This window comes from Ictidomys tridecemlineatus, chromosome 2 (genome assembly GCF_052094955.1).
Source record: "Ictidomys tridecemlineatus isolate mIctTri1 chromosome 2, mIctTri1.hap1, whole genome shotgun sequence".
Lineage (NCBI taxonomy): Eukaryota > Metazoa > Chordata > Mammalia > Rodentia > Sciuridae > Ictidomys > Ictidomys tridecemlineatus.
The window spans coordinates 106,331,096-106,352,585 of record NC_135478.1 but is presented as its reverse complement, the minus strand read 5'-3'; the positions used below and the strand labels follow the sequence as shown (position 1 = coordinate 106,352,585).

The 21,490-nt window shown below is 55.3% G+C and overlaps 1 protein-coding gene across 5 annotated transcripts in view; it reads right to left on the bottom strand.

Moving 5' to 3' along the window:
* The window catches only part of Adgrd1 (adhesion G protein-coupled receptor D1), a 99,416-nt gene that overhangs the window by 55,471 nt on the left and 22,455 nt on the right, over positions 1 to 21,490 (bottom strand). For all 5 annotated transcript variants that reach the window (XM_078039406.1, XM_078039407.1, XM_078039408.1 and 2 more), the window contains 8 exons: positions 16,686 to 16,940; positions 12,946 to 13,007; positions 12,103 to 12,258; positions 8,756 to 8,815; positions 6,302 to 6,419; positions 5,674 to 5,784; positions 4,952 to 5,027; positions 2,422 to 2,563 (listed from right to left, as the gene is read on the bottom strand). In XM_078039406.1, coding sequence (XP_077895532.1) covers positions 2,422 to 2,563; positions 4,952 to 5,027; positions 5,674 to 5,784; positions 6,302 to 6,419; positions 8,756 to 8,815; positions 12,103 to 12,258; positions 12,946 to 13,007; positions 16,686 to 16,940 — 980 coding nt within the window. The remainder of the gene's footprint in view (positions 1 to 2,421; positions 2,564 to 4,951; positions 5,028 to 5,673; positions 5,785 to 6,301; positions 6,420 to 8,755; positions 8,816 to 12,102; positions 12,259 to 12,945; positions 13,008 to 16,685; positions 16,941 to 21,490) is intronic.

Sequence of the window (21,490 nt, the reverse complement as noted above, 5' to 3'; positions counted from 1 at the left end):
CTGCAGGGGCAGGATACATACCTGGGTTTCCTGGACTTGATGTACTAGGGCAGGATGCACACCTGGACTCCTGGACATGCTGTGCTATGACAGGATGCACACCTGGTCTCCCTGGACATGCTGTACTAGGGCAGGATACATACTTGGGCTTCCTGGATGTGCTGTACTAGGGCAGGATGCACACCTGGGCTTCCTGGACATGCTGTGCTATGACAGGATGCACGCCTGGGCTTCCTGGACATGATGTACTAGGGCAAGATGCATACCTGGGCTTTCTGGACGTGCTGTGCTATGACAGGATGAATACCTGGGCTTCCTGGACATGCTGTGCTATAACAAGATGAACACAAAAGTTTCCTGGATGTGCTGTGCTATTACAGGATGCATACCTGGGTTTCCTGGACATTCTGTACTAGGGCAGGATGCACTTCTGGGCTTTCTGGATGTGCTGTACTAGGGAAGGAGGCACACTTGGGCTTCTTGGATTTACTGTACTGGAGCAGGATGCATATCTGGGCTTCCTGGACTTGCTTACTAGGGCAGGATTCACACCTAGACTTCTGGACATGCTGTGCTATGACAGGATTTACATCTGGGCTTCCTGGATGTGCTCTGCTGGGGAAGGATGCACACCTGTGCTTCCTGGACTTGCTGTACTAGGGCAGGATGCACACCTGGACTCCTGGACTTGCTGTGCTATTACAGGATTTACAAGTGGGCTTCCTGAACATGCTATACTAGGGCAGGATGCACACCTGGGCTTCCTGGATGTGTCTGCTGGGGCAGGATGCATACCTGGGAATCCTGGATGTGCTGTGGTATTACAGGATACACACCTGGGCTTCCTGGATGTGCTATGCTATGGCAGGATGCACACCTGGGGTTCCTGAACGTGCTGTGCTGGGGCAGGATGCACACTTGGGACTGCTAAATCCAGGCTTTGCTGTGCCCAAAGTCACTGCTGGATCACTCAGAAGAACACCCAGCAAGGCACCCTCAGGACCCAGTTTGTGTCAGTCTTCCTTGGCAGTGTACACCTTCAGAAGTGAGTTTCATGTGTGCATGGTCCCAGGAGAGGTGCTATGGTGTGCCTGGCTGCCAGAATTCATTTTCACTACCCCACCATGCAGCCAGAGGGTCTCCACCTTTCTGCTCTTTGTCATTTGGCTATAACATAACCAGAGTTCAAAATAAGGAGAGCAGAAAGGGCGATTGGGTCCACCTGTGAACAAACACCAACCTTCCAGAGCACTAGCATGCAGCCACCAAGAGGCCAGTGGTCATTCACTGAGACCAGCAGCTTAGCATTCCAAACACTGGGGACGATGACAATGCCAAAAACATGGGAGGGCCATAAACCTCATGTTTCGCCCAACCCGGCTGCAGGACACCTGGGCTGTTTTGGAGTCATTCCCAGGTACAGAGTGAGTGCCAGGTGTCTTTAGTACCCCACCCTTCCCAGGAGCCTCTAAGGGAACCACCAGAGAACACAGGGTAGGAAAGGTGGGCTGTGGCCTCATGAGCTCACCACCACTTCATACTCCACAGCTTACCCGCCCAAAACTACAGGAGGAGTGCATATGAGTGTGTGCTGGGTGTGTGCCTGAGTGTGTCCACATGTGTTCTGGGTGTGTTAATTGGGATGTCCTTGACACTTGGCTGTGGCACAGCCCTGGTTCTGTGCTAGGCAGTCCATCTCTGACCCCTGGGGCTCCTCCACCTGCCTGTTCTCTCTCCTGCCCTCCTCCAGACTCTTCACTGGCCCTCTGGGCAGGACTTGAACATCTACTGTCCTGCACTGGCCCCCTTCACAAGGACAGCTCCACACAGTGTCCCCGTGTCCTTCAGGGCAGCACAGATGAACACACCTGGTGTGGCTGGTCCTCACAGCTCCATGCTGGTTGCACAAGTGGCACTTCCTTGGGAGCAGCATTAGTGCCACATTTCAAACACAGGACCACACAGGAGGATCACAGTCATCTCGAGGGACAGAGGCCCTGGTACCTCCCACGCCTGTGCCCTTCTCACCCAGTGACGGAGAAAGCATGGAGGGAACTGAGGTTATGACACAGGGAAAACTCTTCTTGCAAACCTGAGGCTGGAGACGCTTGTGCTGAACTTGAGGAGAACCCAGATGAGCCCTGCACCTTGATCCCGTCCACTAAACACTGTACTGAGAGACACACCTGTCCCTGTCCTCCCAACAGGACGTTAGTCCTGACCATTGGCATGTGTGCGATCCCCATACACATCTCTGTGCTCAGAGGCCCTCCAGCCCTCCCTGAACCTCCTGCTGCAGTTCAGTCACAGGAGCAGGGACTCTGTGCCAGCACCACAGTGTCCTCATACAGTCACCCTGATGGCAAAGCTCCTCAGCACAAACCAGAGGGAGCACAGGACGAGGGGCAGTTGGCAACTCACCAGCCTGTGCCTGAGGTGAATCGTGATGAGAGGAGACCCCGAGAGATTCTGGGAGACCATGGGTGGTGGGGACACCTCCAGGGAAATCAGGTAGCTGGCAGCGGACAGCAAGCAGGTCCTGCAGTTGGCTGCCTCAGCAATCCTTGGAGACAAATGGGAAATGTTAGGGACAACAACAGAAGGCGGCCTGCAGTCAGAGCTGGGCACCAGGCCTGCAGCCTCGGAGACACAGACCCTGCTGGGAAGAATGCCACTGCCACCACTCAGGGCTGCTGCACTAGGGGGACCTGCCACCCACCCTCTGAGCATGTGCGTGGACTCTGATCCTTCAGCACTGCTCTCTCTCTGGGGCAAGGCCAGAGCCAGGAAGGGCCTGCCTCAAAACACCCGGGGAGTGCACGAGAACAGAAAGACCCGGACCATAGGGTCCCAAGGCTGCATGGCCCTGGGAAGGTCACCCATCCTGCCTGAAACCCCCCCTTCCCTGACTCTGAAGCAGCATGCATATGACCTGGCCGAGCTCTACTGCTCTGCCCTGGCACCCATGTTCCTCTTCCAGGAAAACCTCCTCAGCTTCTCTCCCAATGGCCCCTAACCTAAGAAGAGCCTGGAGATAGAACCTAGTGACACCAAATGGCTGCTGGCTCAAGCTGCCCCTGAAGCCAAATGTCTGTGGAGCTTTCAGCTCACAAGGCTCAACAAATTCCCCTTTTGCTTAAAACATTTAATCTGGATTCACCGTCACTTACAACCCAATCTACAGAAGCTTGAGTGGCACCAACGGTACTGGTCTCACTGGAAACCAAGTCTGAAATGATATTCAGGGCCAGGACCAGACAAGGACAGCCAATGCCTGGTGTGTAAGATTAAGGAGGTGCTCACGTCCAGGTGTGAGGAGTAGGCAGTGCAGTGACCCCCGGGTGCACCTCTTTAAGTTGCATGTCTGAGCTTCCTTGCCCCAGCTCCTGCCCCACAGCAGGAGCTCCACAAGGATCTGCTGCAGGAATCTGAACTTGAGACAGCTGAACTAGAAGGGAAGATGGTCACCTGACTACCTTTGGACCCCGTGAGTGTCCTGCATCAGCTCCCCAGGCACTGGCTGAGGATTCTGCAGGTCCCAAGGGCATTCGCCCACACAACTGCATGCAGAGCAGGGGACAGGGCCTGGGAGCTCTGGGCCCCCTCTTCCCTCCCTCATCTGGCTTTTCTAGTACCTAGATGGAAGCACTGTGTTTGGTGACCCTGCTGGACATGGGGGGTGAAGCCCCACATGCACCCTTGCCTGGCCCCAGGTCCTGCAAAAGTGTCCCCACTTGGGTCCCTGGGAAGTAGCCTCCAGGAAGCACAAGGGGTGATTCCCGGAACTGTGAATATGGAGCCTACGGCCTCTGTGTCCTGAGGAGGGGGCTCTAGGGACCTTCCTGAGACAGAGTCTGCAGTCAGGAGAGGCATCAATTTCCTGTGCCCGCAAATGACAACAGACAGGGTCCTCCGACAATTCCACTTGAAGATGTCACTGACTCCAGCCAACCCTCCACACAACCACAAAATAAAACACACAGCAAAAGGAATAGAGGAAATGCTGGGCTACCAATTCCACCCCTCACCTTCCACGACAGCCCCAGGAGCCCTCGCAGCTTGACGTTCCCCATCGGGGACCACAGACCAGGCCCTGCCCCGTGCCTTGCACAATGCTGGACACTGTGATTCCCAGACTCATGGCCTTAGAATGGCCTTTGCCCTTGAGGGTTTTCATCCTTGGGAATGCACAGGGTGTGGCCCCACAGAAAGGAGCATCAGCAGATGTCAGAGGTGAATCAGGGCCAGGATAGAGCCTGATGGCTCAGAGCTGAGACAGTGCCCGCCTGCCCTGTGAGGCCATCCTGTGGGGCCCTGGGCACCATGCAGCTCCTTCCTGAAGAACTGCACCAGCTCCTCACAAACACCCAGGGGCAGCTCCTCTGGCCAGATGGGGCTTCCACGTGAGCAGCCACAGAGGCCACAAGACGAGCCCAGCCCCTGAGCTCAGGGCCTCCCACCAGAGCGGCCTCATGCTCCTCTCCTGTGGCTCATCACTGGTTGCCATCACCCTGCATCTGAGCCCCATCAGGGCTCCGTTCCTATCCGATTTGCTCCCCCATCCCCTCAGCACACAGTGGGAGCTCAGCACACAGTGGGTGCTCAGCACACATCAGTGAATGAGGGAATGCAACCTCCCAAGGCAGACAAGGACATGAGCAGATCTGCTGACCTGTTCTGCAGACGTGTGAACAGGCTCAGAGGGCCTGAGTCACTTGTCCAAGGCCACACGGCCAGGCCCAGGTGAGGCTGACCGTCTTCCACCTGTGCTCCTGAGCACCTCACTGTCAGCCCGTCCCACAGGACTGCCAGGCCCCAGGCAGCAGCCACCAGGCGCTGGCACCCAGGGCGCTCTGGCAAGATGGCGCTCCTCATGCAACAGCACGGGGGTGTTGCACAGATTGGCCACCCAGTAACAAGGACCGTCCTCTGCTGTAGACCCGAGACTCACTCTGTACTGGCCGGATGGATGTTGTTCAGGTAGCAGTGCATGGAGTGGTAGAGAAGGCCCACAATGGTGGTCCAGGCTGGGGACAAGGCAGAGTCAGGGACGTATCAGCATTCCAGGGCAAACAGACAAGCACAAAGCCCACCCACCATACACATAGCCCCTCAGGCCCAGGGACCAGGGCAGCTCCTGGGGACAACAGAGGCAGGGTATGCAAAGGCCAACACACTGTGGCCATGCAACAGAGTGCTGGACCGTGACAGTGACTCCCTGCAGACGTGTGCTGAGCTCCTGGGAGAGCCAGGCTGCCAGGGATGCCGCAGGCCCTTCATGGGAAGAGGGGTGTGTCCCTGGCCAGGCCCAGGTGGGGTGGCCCTCGCCATTGACATTTGGCTATCCAGGACTGAGCAGACTTGGGACATGAGAATCCCAGGGAAATGGCCGGACTCACTGAGTGCAGATTCCCAGCTCCCCACTCCCAAAATTCCAGTTCATTCGGTGGCTGGCGTGGAATTAGTGTTTGAGGGACACCTCGGAGCTTGCGCTGAGGGTGCCGGAGCACACTTTTGGGCACACCCCTTGGGCACATGCTCTGAGCACACCCGGCCCCTCCCACAGGGCACTCAGGAGCTCTGGCCAATCAGCAGCCCCCAGGGACTCTGGACCACCCTGGGGACCCTGAACCACCCTGGGGGCTGCCCAGAGGGGCCAGATGCTGCACTCACCTGGGCTGCAGAAGGCCTCTCTGGGAATCTGGATGTAGCTCTGCCCGTGGGCAGGGAAGCGGTAGTGAGGGGCGCCCAGCGTCCTGGGGAGGACCTTTGCCACAGAGAAGTCTGCAAGGGAGGGAAGAGGAGGCAGGAGCTGGGCACAGGCTCATGGCAGCAGGAAGGGCACTGGCCACCTGCCTTTCCCTTGGGAGTGTCACCGCCCCTAGAACGGATGGCCTCAAAAACACAGGGCCCGAGGTCGTCGCTGCCCAAACTGAGGCTCCAGCCCAGAGAGGAGGGATCTTGTCTTGGGGTGACCTCACCCCCTGCAGCCCTTCCTCTGGGGCCTCAGTGAACCAGCAAGATGCAAGGCCCTGCTGCTAGGTGGCTGTCCTCTGCCAGCCCGGGGTCCCACTGCTGGACCTGGCTGGCACGGCACCTGCAGTGAGCCGGGGCTTGCGCGCCCTATGAGGGCCACCTCCACCCTGGCTCTAACCTTGTGCCTTCCTTCAAGACACAGCAAAGGTGGGTCCACCTCAGCTCCCGGTGGGCGTGAGACTGAGCAGCAGAGCCCACAGGGAGCACCAGCCCCGGCCCCCCACCTCCACCTGCACACCCGCCTTGCCCCACTGGCCCCCGGTACCTGCCATGGAGGAAGAGCCCACGAGGGAGACCTGGGGTTCACTGGGGTGCAGGTTGGAAGACACGTGGCCCATGACTGTGTCGATGGTGTCGATCAGGCCCAGTGCCAGGACGCTGTCCTGCAAATAACACAGACCGAGGAAGCCTGAGAACCCCCAGGCTGCACGGGACGGGCAGTCAAGGGCAGACACATTCAGCCTAGTCAGCCCAGAGACTACACCTGTCACCCCTGATAATGGAGGCCGAGCGGGGAAGACGGCACATTCCAGGCAGCCTCACCACCTCAGCAAGACCCTGTCTCAGAAACACCAACCGCACTGCCTCTCCACAGCCGCACAGAGAAGCCATGCTATTACCCCCATCAGGCTGGATAGTGGCCATGGGCCCTCCCGTGCTCACAGAGAGGGACTCAGCATAGAGCTGATCCCATGCTAAGCATCGGCTCCTGGGTGCTGAGAGGCTGAGTGGCTCAGACCCCTGGTCCTGGCTCCATTCTGCACCCTCCAGGGGACACAGAAAATCCCAGTCCTGCCCCTTCCACTCCTTCCACTCTAGGGGCAGGGGATGACAGCCCAAGTCCTCTCTGGCATGAGGGCACCAGCAGTTATGGCCCACTGTTCATGGAGGCAGGAGGTCAGCACCCCAAATCATGTCTGGCCCCCTGAACTTGCCCTCCAAGAGCCTCGGTGCCCACTGAGTCCACAGGGCAGGGGAACCTTGTGGATACTGTCCCCAGGGAGGCAAGGCCCCCACACGCTTCTGCTGTCAGCTCAGACATGTGCCCACTTGGTATGGCTGCCCTTGTTCAGGCACAGGGCAAGGAGGGGGGTCTCACTGCCCTGTCCTGCCCTCCCCGCCCTCCCCGGCAGCCCTCTGCCCTCCCCTCCTCTGGGCTTTCTGAGTTGCATCTGTCTGCGCTAAGCTTGGCTTCTCACAAACACACGCTCCAGGAGACCCTAATGAGCTGGAAATGGAATGCTGAGGCCAATTTTAGACGTTTTCTCTCGGGCTCTTGGCCCGATTTCAATCAGCCGAGCACAGTTAGGCACGTGAGCATCCGTGTCCCTGGCTCACACTCTCGCGGGGAGCGGCAGATTCCTGATTCCTTCGCTCTCTCTCCAGTACACGTTACAGCCTGCCTGAGTGCAGGACATTGCTGTCTATTCATAGGCTGCAGCAGATCCGCATATCTGGCGGTGTATTATGCATTCCAAAAGAGTTAATTTAAATTGATACAGAAACTCCATCTGTCTGAGCCCTCCAGCTCCTCTCTGGATTCTCAGGGTGCGGTGTTGTACACAAAGTCCCCTTGAAATCACCAACCCTGCAGGGCTGCTCCTTATAAAAAGAATCTGCTTCTAGGTAAGATTGCATTAGTCTTACATTCTTGACCTTTTCCCTCCCTTTGCCAATGTTAAACATACTCTCCATCCATTGGAAATTGTTCAAATAAAAAGCCCATGAAATTCAAGTCCTGATGCAATCTCATTAATAAGGAGAGAATGAGATGTCACTCTGCCTCTCTGGAAAACGCTTCCAAACATTTCTAATGACAAGAGTTCAGGAGAGGAGCACTTCACCCTGCTGGTGTGGCTGGGACCTGGGCCTCCTGCCTTCTCCACCCACCGGCAGCCGTGGAAGCCGTGTGTTACACAGGCAGCAGCAGATGGGCAGAGACAGGGTCCCAGAGCCACCCTGGACTCCATGTGCCCAAGGAGTGAATGTCGGCTGTGCTGAGCCTCTGAGAGGCAGGGCTGATCGTTACTGCAGCACAGCTTATCCTGTCCTGACTAGCACTACGCTGCAGAAGAAGGCTCAGTATCTTGGAACACGTTCTTGACAGGATTGAGGAAAAGCAGGCAAAACCAGATACACACACTGCTTGTAGACTCTGCGTGCACACGTGTGTGTGGAAACTCAGGCTGCCAGGGCATCTGCAGACCGACACCCACGCCCTCTGCAATCTCATCACCTGCATTTTCCAACTTCTCCATGACTATTTGTTGACTTATTCTTAAATAAGTGAAGTCCGTAGGTCTTTTGGAAGTAAAATAAAAATGACTCTCCTCCTTTGATGGGTGCAGAGAACGAGAGCTTTTTGTTTTGATACTTTTACCCTGAGGTATGAGCTGTTGTGTGCCAGCTACTCCCCCGAGTCTAGAGGTCTTTAAGTGCCAAACACAATTCGTATTACTGTTCCAGAAGGGTGCTGTGGGAAAAAGCACACCAGGTAAGTGATCAGCAAGGGTCCTCCCTTGTGGGGAAATCAGCACCTTCCTTCCTCAGAATGGAGGGCCGTGCACACGGCAGCCCTGGCGCCTCTGAGACTCGGCTCTGCCTCAGCAAGGTGTCCAGGCAAGGTGAGCACAAGTGGCCTAGATGTGCATAGCTACACTGTCCCCCTGACGGACGTGAACTGGCCGTGCTAGGAAGATCAAATGTTCTTGGCTCTTACCTCCGACACGTCGGTCCAACTGGGCAGTAGGAGCAGCTCGCCCACGGTATTCAGGAAGGTCTATAGGGGAACAAGAGGGGCACAGCTCAGCACAGACCCACAGCCCCAGGTCAAGACCTGGGATCCCCCATGTCCCCAGGACGTCTCCATCAACCACTGGCGGGGTTTGCACACAGCCAGAGATCATGTCACTGGAGAAGCGTCAGGCCCCCGGACCTGCTCAGGATCACGGCCCTATAAAGTCAGCGGCTAGCATGTGGATGTCAGATTGGACACTGCTCAGTGTGGCAAGAGCCCCTATGCCCTCGGCAGATGCCAATTAAATTAATGAATTGATTAAAAATCAGGGCCTGGGTTACGCTTTTCTTAAGGTGAGAAGCACAGTAGATGTTAAGCCGCTTGTGTTGACTGGAGATGACCTCTCCACAAAGCAGGGGGTACCCGGGGCTCCCTGGACATACCGCCTTAAAGACACATTTGGTCTGGCTCACCAGCATTCCTAATTGATGAAATTAGTTTCTAACGTTTCCAAATTGAGAGACTTAAGTGAAAATACACGGCTTTCCTGCCTCCTTTGAAAAAAGCAGAAGTTTGGACCTCCTCAGCCAAGTCCTCTCTGAACCACAATCCACCAAAGCTGAGCAGAAAGGCCACTTAGATGGGCAGGTGCCCCCAGGTCTCCCAGTCCGCGCCTCCCCCACCGCCTGGTGACCTGTGTCACCTGCCTCCCAGTGTAGATGCCAGGATTAAACTTGGAGCCTGATCTAAGTGTCCCTGCTTTTCTCCAAACTATCATCTCCAAAAGAGCCACACCCTCCTCCTACTTAGGGGACACAGCATCAAAACCTCCAGTCTTTTATCCTCTCTATCGGATAAATATTCATTAAGACCCGGAGGTGCAAGCCTCCAGGGCTAGTGAGACACGGTGTGGCCTGTCCTCACAGGCTGGGCCAGGGCTCGGCATCCTGTCTCAGGATCCGTGTAGGAAAGAGCTCAGGTTTCACAGGCCTCACAGCTCTGCTGGCCTTGGAGTGCAGGGACAGGGGTATAAGTGTGTGCCAATAAAACTTTACTCAGATGTGGCCTGGGGAGTGCAGTGGGCTGACCCCTGACTAGAGCTGCTCCCTCTAATAGAAATACACGAACCACATTTGTCTTTTTAAAGTTTCTAGCAGCCACGTTTTTTTTTTAATTTTTTAATATTTATTTTTTTAGTTATCGGCAGACACAACATCTTTGTTGGTATGTGGTGCTGAGGATCGAACCCAGGCCACACGCGTGCCAGGCGAGCGCGCTACCGCTTGAGCCACATCCCTAGCCCGCAGCCACGTTTTTAAAAGAAGAGCACGAGGATTCCCAGTGTGCCTTACGTAGCTCCGACTACACACAACACCATCGTCTCCGCACTCAGTGCCCCGAGGACTGCTCACCACATGCTGCCCGTGCTCTGTGGGAGGCCTGAGGTTGCTGCGTGGCCTACAGTTGCTGTGCTCCTCGGCTTACAGGAACCATGGCTCAAATGCTCGACAGCACATGGCCCCGCCCCACACAGCACAGGAAGTGACCCCTTGCCATCCTGCGTAATTGACAGGCAAGAAGCCAGGACCCTGCAAGATAGTGTGGTCACCAAGCACTTTTACCTGTCACCCAATCAGAGACTGGTGGCATTTGGGGTAAATCTGGGTGCTCTGTCTCCAGGGCATTGGAGTTGGACACCTTGGCCCTGGTCCACATAGAGGTCTCCACCAGGCCCCCGGGCTGCACCCAGCTCTGAGATGGGTTTATTGGGTCTGCACGTAATATTTTTTTTTTAAATGTTTCAGTTAGCTGCACACTTGTTTAAATTGTGAGATTTCTCATTTTAAAATTCCAGGCAGGGGCTTGCTTCCCTTGCAAATCCTGAGGAGGGTTAGCGTCACGCTAAAGGTAGAAATCAGGTGGCTGCAGATGAGCTGGGTGAGACCAGCCGTCCGCCCACTTCAATCATCTGGTCCTTGAAGCCACTTGAGCTTCTCTGGCTTGTGAGGTTTAGCGAGGGCGGGGCCAGGGAAGAAGCAGGCAGACAGGAAGTCTCCAAGCTTGAAATGGAAGTGCTTCTTAAGAGGACCTGCACTGAATTCCCTACTCTAAACACACACCTGTTAAAGGCCATGGAGCTACGTGTCCATCGACGTTCTGCAGCCCCACACTGGGCTCAGCACAAAGTGCTCGCCTGCCTGGCCTGGCCCTCATCCCTCGTCACTTCTGCCAGCCACCCAGCAGCTCCCCCCACCACTCTGAAGCCCTGCAGCAGCTCCCTGGCCCACGCAGCTCATAGAAGTAACAGCTTGCACCTGCCACAGTCACCCATTTGCCTGCTGCCACCGCAGTGCCTTGCAATTATCCACCAGCAGGTCGCAGGGCCAGGCCAGAAGGTTCGGGTGGGGGGGCCCTCAAACCAGCATCCCACAGACAGTTCTTGGGACTGGCCGCGTCCCGGGCTGCAAGCCCCATGGAGGCAGGGCAAAGCCATGGAGGCTCAGCCCTCAAGAATCCCAGGCTGGGCGGATGGAGCTGGTGCTTGCTATCTGGCCAGCCTGCTCAAGGGTAGGCAGTGGTGGCTCATTCAGAGTCCATTTCATGATTAGTGAACTCAATCAGCATAGCAGGCATTTAGCACATAAATGTCTAAGCGATGAATCCGCCACTGAGTTCCCCCTGCCTTAGATACCCTGAAACAAGCAGACCCCAGCTAAGTGCCTGCTGCACACCTCTGAGGACCCTTCATGGGAAACACTGCCACATGAGGGCAGGGCAGGCTCATCAAGATGTTCATTAGGCACCAGCTGCATACAAGGCACCAGCTGTCAGAGTGACCTCTTGTAGCCCAGCTCAATCCATACAGGAGAAAGATTAGTACTTATGCAGTGCTTACTGTATACCAAGGTGCAAAGAGTAAGGATCTTGGTTTTCATGCTGTAAATGTTGCATTCACTGAGTGCTTTGTGTAACTTTGGGAATTCCCAATGTGCAGACTGTGGCCTGTGACCTATGGCCCCCAGCTGAATCCCCAAAGACCCAGCTCCAACTTTCACCTGTTGCCAAGGAGGTGGCAGAGTTTAGACCAGGCGTTCAGACCCAAATGTCTCCGAAGGCCAGGCAGGCTCAGGACGGAGTAGGATGACCCACTGGGGAATGAAACACAGGCCCCTGGAATGTGTACCGGCAGCCAGAGCGGCACCCCATCTGCTCGCACATGGGAAGCTGGAAGTCCAGGCCTCACGTGAAAGCTTCTGGCCTCACTTTGCAGGCCGTGGTGTGGCTGCGCTCCAGCCCTGGGCCGCCCAAATGAGCATCAGAGCACTCACCTCCGTGAGGTTCAGTGCTGTGTCCTCTGAGAGGGACTTGCTGGGCAAGCTGCGGGACACGTTGTACAGGTAACTCAGCACGACTCCAGGTCTTTGGAAGTGTTCCCTCTCCTCTGTCAGGTTGGTTATGATGGGATGGTAGGCATCAGTGGGTGTCTGATAGAAATTGGCAACATGAGTTCCTGCCGAGAATGGAGGCCTCGCCGTTCGGGGCAAGCCCAGGGTTCCTGGTCCCACGTGGCACCTCCCACATGCCAGGCCCTTTCGTGAACTGTGGCACGTGTGGGCATGTCCCCCTCACAGCTTCCTCCCGAATCAGGAGCCACTCGACAGATGGAGCTAAGCCCCGAGAGGCGAAGCTCCCAAGACCTGAACCCCAGGTGGGTGCTCAGAGTCGGCATGCTGTCAGGAACATGGAAGCTCAGGGAGTCTGTTAGTGACAGGTGGTGGCTCTAGAGGGACCCTCATTACTGGCTGAGCTTCCCTCAGACAGCAAAGAAAAGTCATAGAGGGAAGCTGAGCTCCGCAGTGGGGCGGCTCCCACTGTCCAGGAGGGGACCTCGGGGCCATTTGCTCTGAGAGAGACTAATTGAGAATCTCATTTAGTCACTCCTTTTAGGCACCTGCAGTGACTGGCAGCAGGAACCAGGGGTTGTCTTCCCCTCCGTCACCATGAGCACCAAGAAAGCGCCCTAAAGTTGGCTTCCCTGTGTCAATGATCTCTTCCCAGACACTACACTGTCACCAAGGAAGAGCCCAGGTCATCTGATGGAACTCATCCCTCCTGGCACCCAGCCCACACAGAAACACCCCCCAAGGAGCAAAGAAAGTGCACCTGCTCACCATGGTGCCTGCTGTGGGTGTCACGGAGAAGCCTGGGGCCAAGGTCGACAAGACATGCTTTCCTAGAAAAAGTAAGTGACGCTTAATAAGGACAAAGACTGCGCCCCTTTTCCCACCCCAGGGAAAGTCTGTCTTTATCCCCAAGTTTAGCAGCTTGAGATGCATCGGAGAGAGGCTGGGGGTGTTTCCGGTGGGAATGCGGCTGGGAAGGCAAAGGGCCAATGAGCTGCTGATCAGGTGGGGATCTGGGTCTCCCAGCCCACGCTGCCTCTGTTGGATTCTAAGTTGCTTTTGATTACCCTTCATGCCCGTCATCATGGGAAGAGATGATCTTAGGCAAGGCGTCACTGACTTCAAAGAAATAAAGAATGAAAAATAGGCTTCAACTGCACCAGATGAGTTAGCGATAGACATGACTGAGTCTCAGGGCTGGAACAAAGTGCTTCATCCAAGGGACAAGTGAGCCAGGACCTCTGGAGGGGGAGACGGCTCCCAGGCCCTGTGCTCAAGGCCTTGCATATGGAGGACCTTCCAGACTTGAGGGGCCAAGTTTTGTGATCCTCCACCCCCCACTGACTTCCAACCCCAGTGCCTCCTGCTGGGGACAGAACACTACACATTCAACTTCACTGCTGGAGCAGACCTCAAAGTGGCTTCGGTGACCTGAGTAAGCGGAGTCGTCACCCTTGCTGGCTGGCACGACTCCTTGTATTTGGGTGGTAAACGCAGGTGTGATGCCCGTGGGAGACCTGGGCCCCAGAACCATACTGTTCTCCAAGCAAAGTGATGCTCATTGCTTAGCTGCCAGGGAGCCACAGAGTGACCATGTCAAAGTCCCATGGATGGATGGAAAGTCTGGCTTGAGGAAGTAACTGCTCAAGCTAAAGCCGACTCATCAAGTGCCACTTTGAAGGGCAATTCAAATCAGTCTGGCAGAGCTGGGTGCAGAGGGAGGCAACACCTGCCACCCCGACTGTTCAGGTTCCAGGCAGGAGGATGGCCAGGGACACTGAGCTACACCCAGCCTAGCCCCGGCCCCATCCCCAGTCCTGAAAAGAGAAAACAAGAGTCTGCAGACCTGCCCACACCCACGAGAGGTGAGCACCAGAGGCAGAGGGGAAAGGGGCTCAGCCGTGTCCTCAGCCCAGCTCAGCCCCAGTGACCTGCATCCCGCGAGCACCTGGCGTGCCCTGGGATCCCACTGGAGGTAGACAGGAGCCTTCAGCTCATACGGCTCTGAACACAGCCTTCCGCTTCCTCTGCCCATCTCTAGAGGAGCTGTCGCCCACTCTGGTGGCCGGGGTGGGGACCTTCCAGGGTGACAACACTTTGCCTTTGTACGAATGAGAAAAGATCAACCCATCTGGACCAATCAGTCAGAAAACAGCACCTGCCCCAGCTAATGGGCTTGGAAGAAGCCATCTCATCTGGACAGGCACTTGGAGAAGGGTCCTCTCCAGGATCTGTGGCCTGGCAGAGCCATGGGAACACCCAGATTCTCATGCACAGAGTGCTGTCCCCAGCTCCTGTGGCCTCAGTGCCCTCGGGCTGGGTTTCAGCTCAGCCCCAGTCTGGACTCATCTCCCCTGACCCAACTGATCTGGACGGCAACGGCATGTCAGTCCCCATAGAGGGCCTCCAGGGGCAGCCGGTGTCCTTCTTCCCACTCACACTCTACAGGACCAGATGGCCAGGTGGAATGGTACCCGGAAGGCTCTGGCCTGGCTCAGGCGGGCACAGGGTCTGTGTTCCAGGAGGCCAGCTAACCCAGCAACTCTTCTGCATCCCCCGAGGATGGGACATCCTCTATTCCAAGTGCAGAGGACCAGAGGGGCCTATCCCAGACACGACCAGTGCCCAGGGCTGCTACCACAGCTAGGGGAACCAGGGACAGCAGAGGCTCTTCTCGAGGCCACCAACCAGCAAACGGTCAGGAAGGAAGATGGCTTGAGGTCTTCCATGACACGGTGTTCTCGCAGTGACAGCTGTCTGTGTCCTGGGCAATGGGCAGAGACCAGTGATGTTTTCCTCTGCTGGACACTCCACTGGGCCTCTCTGTGCAAGTGAGCGAATGCCCCTTTCCTCTGAGGACACTGGAAAGCAGTACTGGGAGGCTGCCCTGGACACCCATCGGTGCTGCATGGCATCCAATCCCTCTTGAGACCAGCACCCTGACTGTCCCTTGGGGGTCCGTTCTCCACGTGTGTTTTGGACAAGGCTGGCCATGCTGCCATATCAAGAGTGGACAGTGTCTCAGTCAGCATTTCCTGCAGCCCCACCACAGTCCTGCTGACGGAAGGCACACACATTAACTCAGCCACTGAGAGTCAGGCCAGCCTGGCTGCAGGAGGGACAGGAGCAGACATCCCCTCTTCTGATGAGGTTGTTGGAGGGAGACGTGTGGTGACCCCTGCCTCTTGGCAGGTCATTCTGAGTGGAAATAAGCAGCATGTTGCTTGTGGACACCAACAAGGTGAAATCGTGACCGACAGGGAGAGACAATTCTAGCACGAGCTGAGTGCTAACATTAAGACCTTGCCACATGGGCGTCCAGCTAGTGGCTTTGCACACCCTGCCCTGCTACATCATGTGGCACTCGGTGGGGGTGGCCAGGAGCTCCCTTTAGGGGGGACACAGATATCTGGACAGAGATGGTGGCTGCACACATCACACTCTTACCAAATGCCACTAAATTGTCCACATTTTATATAAGAGGAAAGGAGGGGTAAGACAAGATAATACAAATGGAAGAAATGATTTACAGTTGAAGGGGTAGAGAGAGAAAAGGGGAGGGGAGGGGAGGGGAGGGGTGATAGTAGAGAATAGGACTGACAGCAGAATACATCAGACACTAGAAAAGCAATATGTCAATCAATGGAAGGGTAACTGATGTGATACAGCAATCTGTATACGGGGTAAAGTTGGGAGTTCATAACCCACTTGAATCAAACTGTGAAAGATGATGTATTAAGAACTGTGTAATGTTTTGAACGACCAACAATAAAAAAAAATAAAAATAAAAAAATAAATTGTCCACATTTACATGGTTAGCTGACACTATGTAAATGTCACCTCAATTTTTAAAAAGCGACTTCCCAATGTCTCATGGCTCACCAAGGCAGAGGGGAGAGTTGAGCCCAGGTATACAGGCCACTGTGCTGAATGACCACTGTATGCCAAACAGGAAGAGGGCATTTGGGGGGCTCCAGGGCCCATCAGGGAATGTGGCACGTGGGAGGTGGTTCTTGGGCAAATACAGTGATGGGCCTGGAATATTTGCTCTCCAAAGCCTCTCACAGCCATCCTCTCACGCACCCTGTGACCCAGGAGAACACAGCCTCGGTGTGCCTCTGGTAAATTGTTAACCACTTTATCTTAGGGAACAGGTGCTTTAGAAAGCACTGGGTTGGAACAGTTCACTGGGGCGCACCTCACACCTGAGGAGGAGACTGGGAGGGAGGAGGGCTGGGGAGGGGAGGAGGGCTGGGGAGGGGAGGAGATGGGGAGGGAGGAGGGCTGGGGAGGGGAGGAGATGGGGAGGGAGGAGGGCTGGGGAGGGGAGGAGATGGGGAGGGAGGAGGGCTGGGGAGGGGAGGATGGCTGAGGAGGGAGGAGGGCTGGGGAGGGGAGGATGGCTGGGGAGGGAGGACGGCTGAGGAAGAAGGAAGGCTGGGGAGGGAGGAGGGCCAGGGGTGCCTGGAGCACACACCAGGCCTGCCCACACCATCGAGCTCACTGACCTATGGCAGCTGTGAAGTACATGGCCACCTCATCTGGGGTCAGGGCACGTTCCCAGATGATGAACTCGTCGAAGGCCCCGTTCTCGTAGCGTTTGGTCTGGTCCTGCTCAGACCCAATCACCAGATTGGCACTGGGCTCTCCGTAGGCGTGAGACACCTTCCCACTTGGGTCAGAGGTGCTCAGTGTCCCGTTGATGTAGACCTTGAGGCCCTCCTTGGATTTCCACGTGAAGAGGACGTGAGTCCAGTAGGGACCTGGAGAAGAGCCAAGACATCATCCTGAGCGCCGTGGGCACGAGCGCCCCACGCACGCGTCTTCTCCGTTGCCACATGCACCCTCTTCCTGATGACTGTCACTGCTGGTCCTGGCCAGTCCTAAAAAAGGCCACCTCACGGACCCGACTTCCATCAGCCCTGTGGAGCACAGGGAAGAAATTGCCCTTCTACCTCCCTCCCCAAATCCCCAAAGCAGGTCCAGAGATTCACCATTTTAACACAGGAGTCACTGACCTAAGTGACCACAAGCAAAAGGGAAAAAATAGTTTTAAAATGCAAAACACGAGCACCTGTCAATCAGACCCAGAACCCAGTTGAAAACACAGCCTGTCAGGAGCAAGGGTGGGAGGTTGTCCTGTTCACAGGACCTCTAGCACCCTGGGTGGCACTGACAATGTCACAGACAAGAGAGAAAAGATACACGCTTGCATGTTGAGAAGGGTGACAGAATCATCTTTGCAGATGGCATGGCTGTCTACAAAGAAAAACCCCGAAGAATAAGAACAAATACAAAACGAACCTCCTGAAAATGGTTCCTGATTACAGCAAGATCACAGAGTACAGGTGAACAAGCAGATCAGCCGCCTTTCTGTCCTCAAGAAAAGGACAAGTGGAATTTAAAAAAAAAAAAAAAGGATCATTAACATTGGCCCTTAAAAAAAGGAAGAGAAGAAGAAATACTTTGGTATAAGTCTGACAAGCAATGCCTAAGATCTGAGGAAAACTACAAAAGGCCAATGAAAGAGACTAAACAAGAACTAAACTAATAGAAAGAACTCCCATGTCCATGGACAGGTGGGCTCAATACTGGCAAGAGGTCAGTTCTCCCTGTCGGGTTGCTCTGTAGATTCCAGGAAAACCCCAGCAAATGATTTCTTAGATAGCAACAAATTGGTCCTAGAGTCCATAATAAGGAAATGCCAAGAAGAGCCTCACAGAGTCAGGAGAAAAACGGCTGGGGGACTGATCCCCCTGCCTTGAAGACTCCCTAAACAGCCGCAGTACTCAGGCAGGGAGGTGCGGCGTGGGCAGGGAAGGCAAGCAGGGGACAGGGTGGACAGCCCTGGGCAGGACCAGCACTGGCCATTCACTGACACTCAGCAAAAGGGCAAAGATAATACCCTCGAGCAAAGCTGGCCTTTCCACCCAGTGACACCAGACTGCTGGGCACTCAGTGCAAAAGTAAAAATGAATAAACCCAGACCCTCTAACCCGGCAAAGATCAATCCAAGACGTATGGCAGGCCTGAAAGCAAAATGCAAAACTGTGATGCTCCTGGAAATGACAGGAGAAACAGGGGACGAGCCTGAGTCTGGTGACAGCTGTTTGCTGTGGAATCAAGGTACAATTCATGGACAAAATCCACGGCAGGTGGACGTCACCAAGATTTTAAAGACCTCCGCTCTGCGAGACAGCATCATGAGGAGGGCTTGCAAAAGACATGACAGACACTGTTACCCACAATGCACAGCTGTGACTCCGCCATGAGAAGACACCCACCCAGGGACAGGCCCAAGGTCTGGATAGATGCCTCACCAGCCCCAAGGGTGTCCAACTCCAGGAGTGGACCCCCAGGTGGACCACAGGCTGGGGTGACCATGACATGGCGCCGTGGGCTCATGGTCACAGTGAGGCCCCTCTGTAGAGCAGGTGACAGTGGGGTGCCTGGGGACAGGAGGTACGTGGCTCTCACCACACCTGGCTGTGCTGGGGTCTGAAAGGGTGGGAAACACAGGAGTCCACTAAAAACAGCACAGCAGAGTTGCAGAGAGGCTGGGAGAAGGTCAGAGGGACCCTGCTTTCCCTGAGAACTTGGTTCTGGGCCGGCTGCAGGGCACAGAAGAGTGAGGGGTGACTTCTGCAGCTAGGAGGCAGCCCCCACATACCCCACCTGCCATCAGCACAAGAACAAAGCCCCCCATGGCTCCTTTTTATTCCCAAGAGAGGTTGGGAAGTCTTAGTTCTAAAATTAAATCACAACTCATGGTCAGACCCAGAACTGTTCAAAACATTTTCTAGAGACATGGCCTAAGCAGCCCAGCATGGGACCGCAGAAGCATCTGAAGTCCCCGTTCAGCCCCCGCCCTGGGCAGCCCCCTCATCTCTGACGCAGCGTGTGTGACAGCAGCCAACGTGGCCGTGACGTGGCCATGATGTGGCAGGAAGACCAGCCTCCTGGCTGCCTGGGCAGCTCCACAGTGAGCCTCCAGGCGCCCTTTACCCTGGCATGTGGGCCATGCTCAGCCATAGGAAGCTGCATCCAACATGGATGGTCAACCACCATGTCATGGTTGGCTGTCCTCTGGACACATGTCCTCCTGCCCACTGGTTGCACCTCACCCAGCCGTACATCAGGGCCTCTAGCTCAGGATTGTGCAAACTTCTGATAATCTTGAGCCTCTGGACACTTGGATCCCAAACAGGCCCAAGGTGTCATTGCCCTTGGGTTCCACAGTGAGAAGGACAAATCCCAGCGATGACCCAGTGAAGAGCACGCTGCCCTGCAGGGCCTTTTACAGTCCTGTTTCCCCAGGGGAACGGCTGAGTTCATCTTAATACACGTTCAAGTTCAAGTTCAAAGAACCTGCTAGGTGTCTGGTTCTGTCTGTCCTGCCAGTCCAAGGGCACAGAGATGAGGTGCTGAGATTTGAAGCCCAGACAGCAGCAGTGGGAGCTCTCGACAAGGTTCAGACGGTGCTGTGTGGAGCGGGGCTGGAAGTCTCCTGCCCAGGGGGTCTGGGAGCTAATTCAGAGCGTATGCTCCCCACGTTCCCAAGCACAGGCGGACACGTCCAGGCCCCGCGCCCCTTGGCTCTGGGCCCGTGGGCCTATGGACTCCCTGGAGGCTCTGTCTCCCTGGGCTCAGGCTCCCTGTGAAGCAATCCTGTCACTCACATTGCAATGAGGAAACTGAGGGAGCAGGTGGGGTAGGAAGGTGTCCAGGTTCACGTGGCTACAAGCACAGGGCCCAGACCTGGCCCAGGCTGCCTGGCTCCAGAGTCTGGTGGGCCACCTGCCCTCCCTCCATTAGGCCAGTCAGGGCTCCCCTTGAGTGCTGCAAACCTGTCACTTTCTGGGCAGAGCACCAGCCTAGGCCTTCCTGGGTCACCATCCCAACCTCTGCCCTGCCCTCTGGGGCCTCCATATGGGCCCTCCCTGAACACTACCCTGAAGTCCTCCAGAGGCCCAGGTCACCTCTCCCCTTCTCCAATGTCCACTGCAGGCCTTCCCCGGCCTCCCCACACCACCCCCGCCCACACCTGTGACCTTAGGCCCTGCAGGTGAATCCATGACAGAGAAACTGAGAACCCCCCAGCAGAAACTCTGTGGCTTCTCTCCCAGCCATGAGCTCGGCCCCTCTGCTGACTCCCACCCTCCCTCCTTCACCAAGACCACTCGCCACCCAGTGCCCCACATCCGCCCCCCACCCCTGCTCTCTGAATCTGCAGCCTACACCCCAAACACTCTCTCACCACCTGGTAAACCTGGAAGTGGGGGCAGGAGGGGGACTGACCCCCACCCTCAGCTCACCACTTTCCATCAGGACCCCTGCCACAGCTGAGCACCTGCAGGGTCACCCGGTCCCCTGGTACTGACATGGAAACCCAGGCTCCCGCAACCACCTGCATGAGGCCAGAGCTCCTGCTCAGGGCTGCAGGCCCAGGTCTGACCCAGCAGGAAGCTGCTTGCCAGAGGCACAGCCTGCCCTCCTGGTCACCTGCCCAGGGAGCCTCTTGAAGAAGGAGCCCCTGACTGCAAATTGGTGCAACCACTCTGGAAAGCAGTGTGGAGATTCCTCTGAAAACTTGGAATGGAAGCACTATGCGACCCAGCTATCCCACTCCTTGATCTATACCCAAAGGACTTAAGGTCAGCTTACGATAGTAAGGCAGCCACATCAATGTTCATTGCAGCTCAATTCACAATAGCTAAACTGTGGAAACAAACTAGATGCCCTTCAATAGATGAATGGATAAAGAAAATGTGGTGTAGATACACAATGGAAATTACTCAGCATTAAAAGAGAATAAAATCATGGCATCTGCAGGTAAATGGATGGAATTGGAGAATATCGTGCTAAGTGAAGTAAGCCTATCCCCCAAAACCAAAGGCTGAATGCTCTCTCTGATAAGTGGATGCTGATCCACAATGAGGTGAGGCATGGGGAAAATGGAGGAACTGTGATTGGGCAAAGAGGAGGGAGGGGGATGGGAGCAGGAAAGATGGTGGAACGAAACGGACATCATTACCCTAGATATGTGTATGACAGCACATGTGATGTGACACTACACCATGTACAACCAGAGAAATGAAAAGCTCTGCTGCAATTGTGAACAATAAATCAAAATGCATTCTGCTGTCATATATGCCTAATGATGATAAATAAATTCATTAATTAATAAAAAAATAACAAAAGGTTTTAGGGCTAGATGGTGGTGATAGTCACACAGCATTGTGAATGTATTTCATGTATTTAATGTCATTGAATTGTATGCTTACAATAGGTGAAAATAAAAATGTTATGTTTT